The sequence below is a fragment of the Nestor notabilis genome, unplaced genomic scaffold (assembly GCF_000696875.1).
Source record: "Nestor notabilis isolate BGI_N333 unplaced genomic scaffold, ASM69687v1 scaffold29686, whole genome shotgun sequence".
NCBI classification, from domain to species: Eukaryota; Metazoa; Chordata; class Aves; order Psittaciformes; family Psittacidae; genus Nestor; species Nestor notabilis.
This window is the reverse complement of record NW_009931919.1, coordinates 5,409-6,418: the sequence shown is the minus strand read 5'-3', so window position 1 is coordinate 6,418 and position 1,010 is coordinate 5,409. Positions and strand designations below refer to the sequence as shown.

At 46.8% G+C, this 1,010-nt stretch overlaps 1 protein-coding gene across 1 annotated transcript; it reads right to left on the bottom strand.

Moving 5' to 3' along the window:
* Positions 1–8: 8 nt before the first annotated feature.
* On the bottom strand, positions 9–579 carry LOC104406988 (SKI/DACH domain-containing protein 1-like; the record flags this gene model as incomplete). Its single annotated transcript, XM_010016130.1, is given in 2 exon segments — positions 9–273; positions 275–579. Coding segments are annotated over 2 exon segments (570 nt in total), but the record flags the coding sequence as incomplete, so codon positions are not given.
* Between the last annotated feature and the right edge of the window lie 431 nt (positions 580–1,010).

The window sequence follows — 1,010 nt, the reverse complement described above, 5'->3', positions numbered from 1 at the left end:
TCATAGTTTACGGGGGGTTTGCAAGGCGCCCGAGCGATTTCTGGGTAGCTGTGGCCAGTGTATTTACTAAAAATGTGAGGTAGATGAGAGGCCGGTAGCAAGGCTGTGTCCCCCGGACGCAAAGCTTTCCTCCTGACGGGCAGCAGGGGCCGGGGAGGGTCCCGCAGGCCCAGCCAAAGTTTGTTCTCCTTCCAGAAGCCGGAGAAGGGGTCGGTGGGTGCGAGCTCTGGCCGGAGGTCGGTGGCTGCCAGCGGCCCGCTGATTTTCCTCCGTCTTAAGGACCCGTTCGGTTTTGCAGGATGTGTACAGGGCTTCCACGTCCTCTCTGGAGATCAGGGTGCATTTGGCGGCGTGGAAAGCGATGGAGTTGATGGCTTTGAGTTTCCTCAACTCCTCCAGGTCGCAGTGATGCTTTTTTACTTTTAAATGATCCATTCGCTTGTGCACGGTAGTTCGCGGGATGTTTTTGAGCAGGTCTGTAAAAACCTGGGAGAGTGCAAACATTTGCTTTCCTTTAATGATGAGGTAGCCGAGCCTCACGCCATCCACCTCTTCAAAACCCGACTTCAGGTCTCCCATTTCGTGAATTAAATTATTCCCAGCATTTGCAGAGAGTGAGAGAGAGGTGGAGGAAAAAAAAAAAAAAAAAAAGGACAAAAAAAAAAGAAAAAGCCACACACACACAATCCTCAGCCAGATGCTGTATTTGTCTCAAGGCATCCTGCTAATAAAATATAACAAAGGCTGTTACTCCTGGTGAATGAAGTGCCAAACTTTAGACAAAATTGAAAAAAAAAAATAAATAAAAAAAAAATACCGTGAGGCTACAATCAATAGATAATCTTAAAAATCAGGTTTGCCAAAGTGTTTTCTCTAAGTTGCTGTTGAAGATCAGTACCTGTTCCCTTTCATTCCCTGCTTTTCCATTGGAAACTATGATAATGGAATGTGAAGGGAGGAAGAGAAAAGAAATGCAGCTGCTATTCCCGCCGCTGCTTTAGCTACAAATA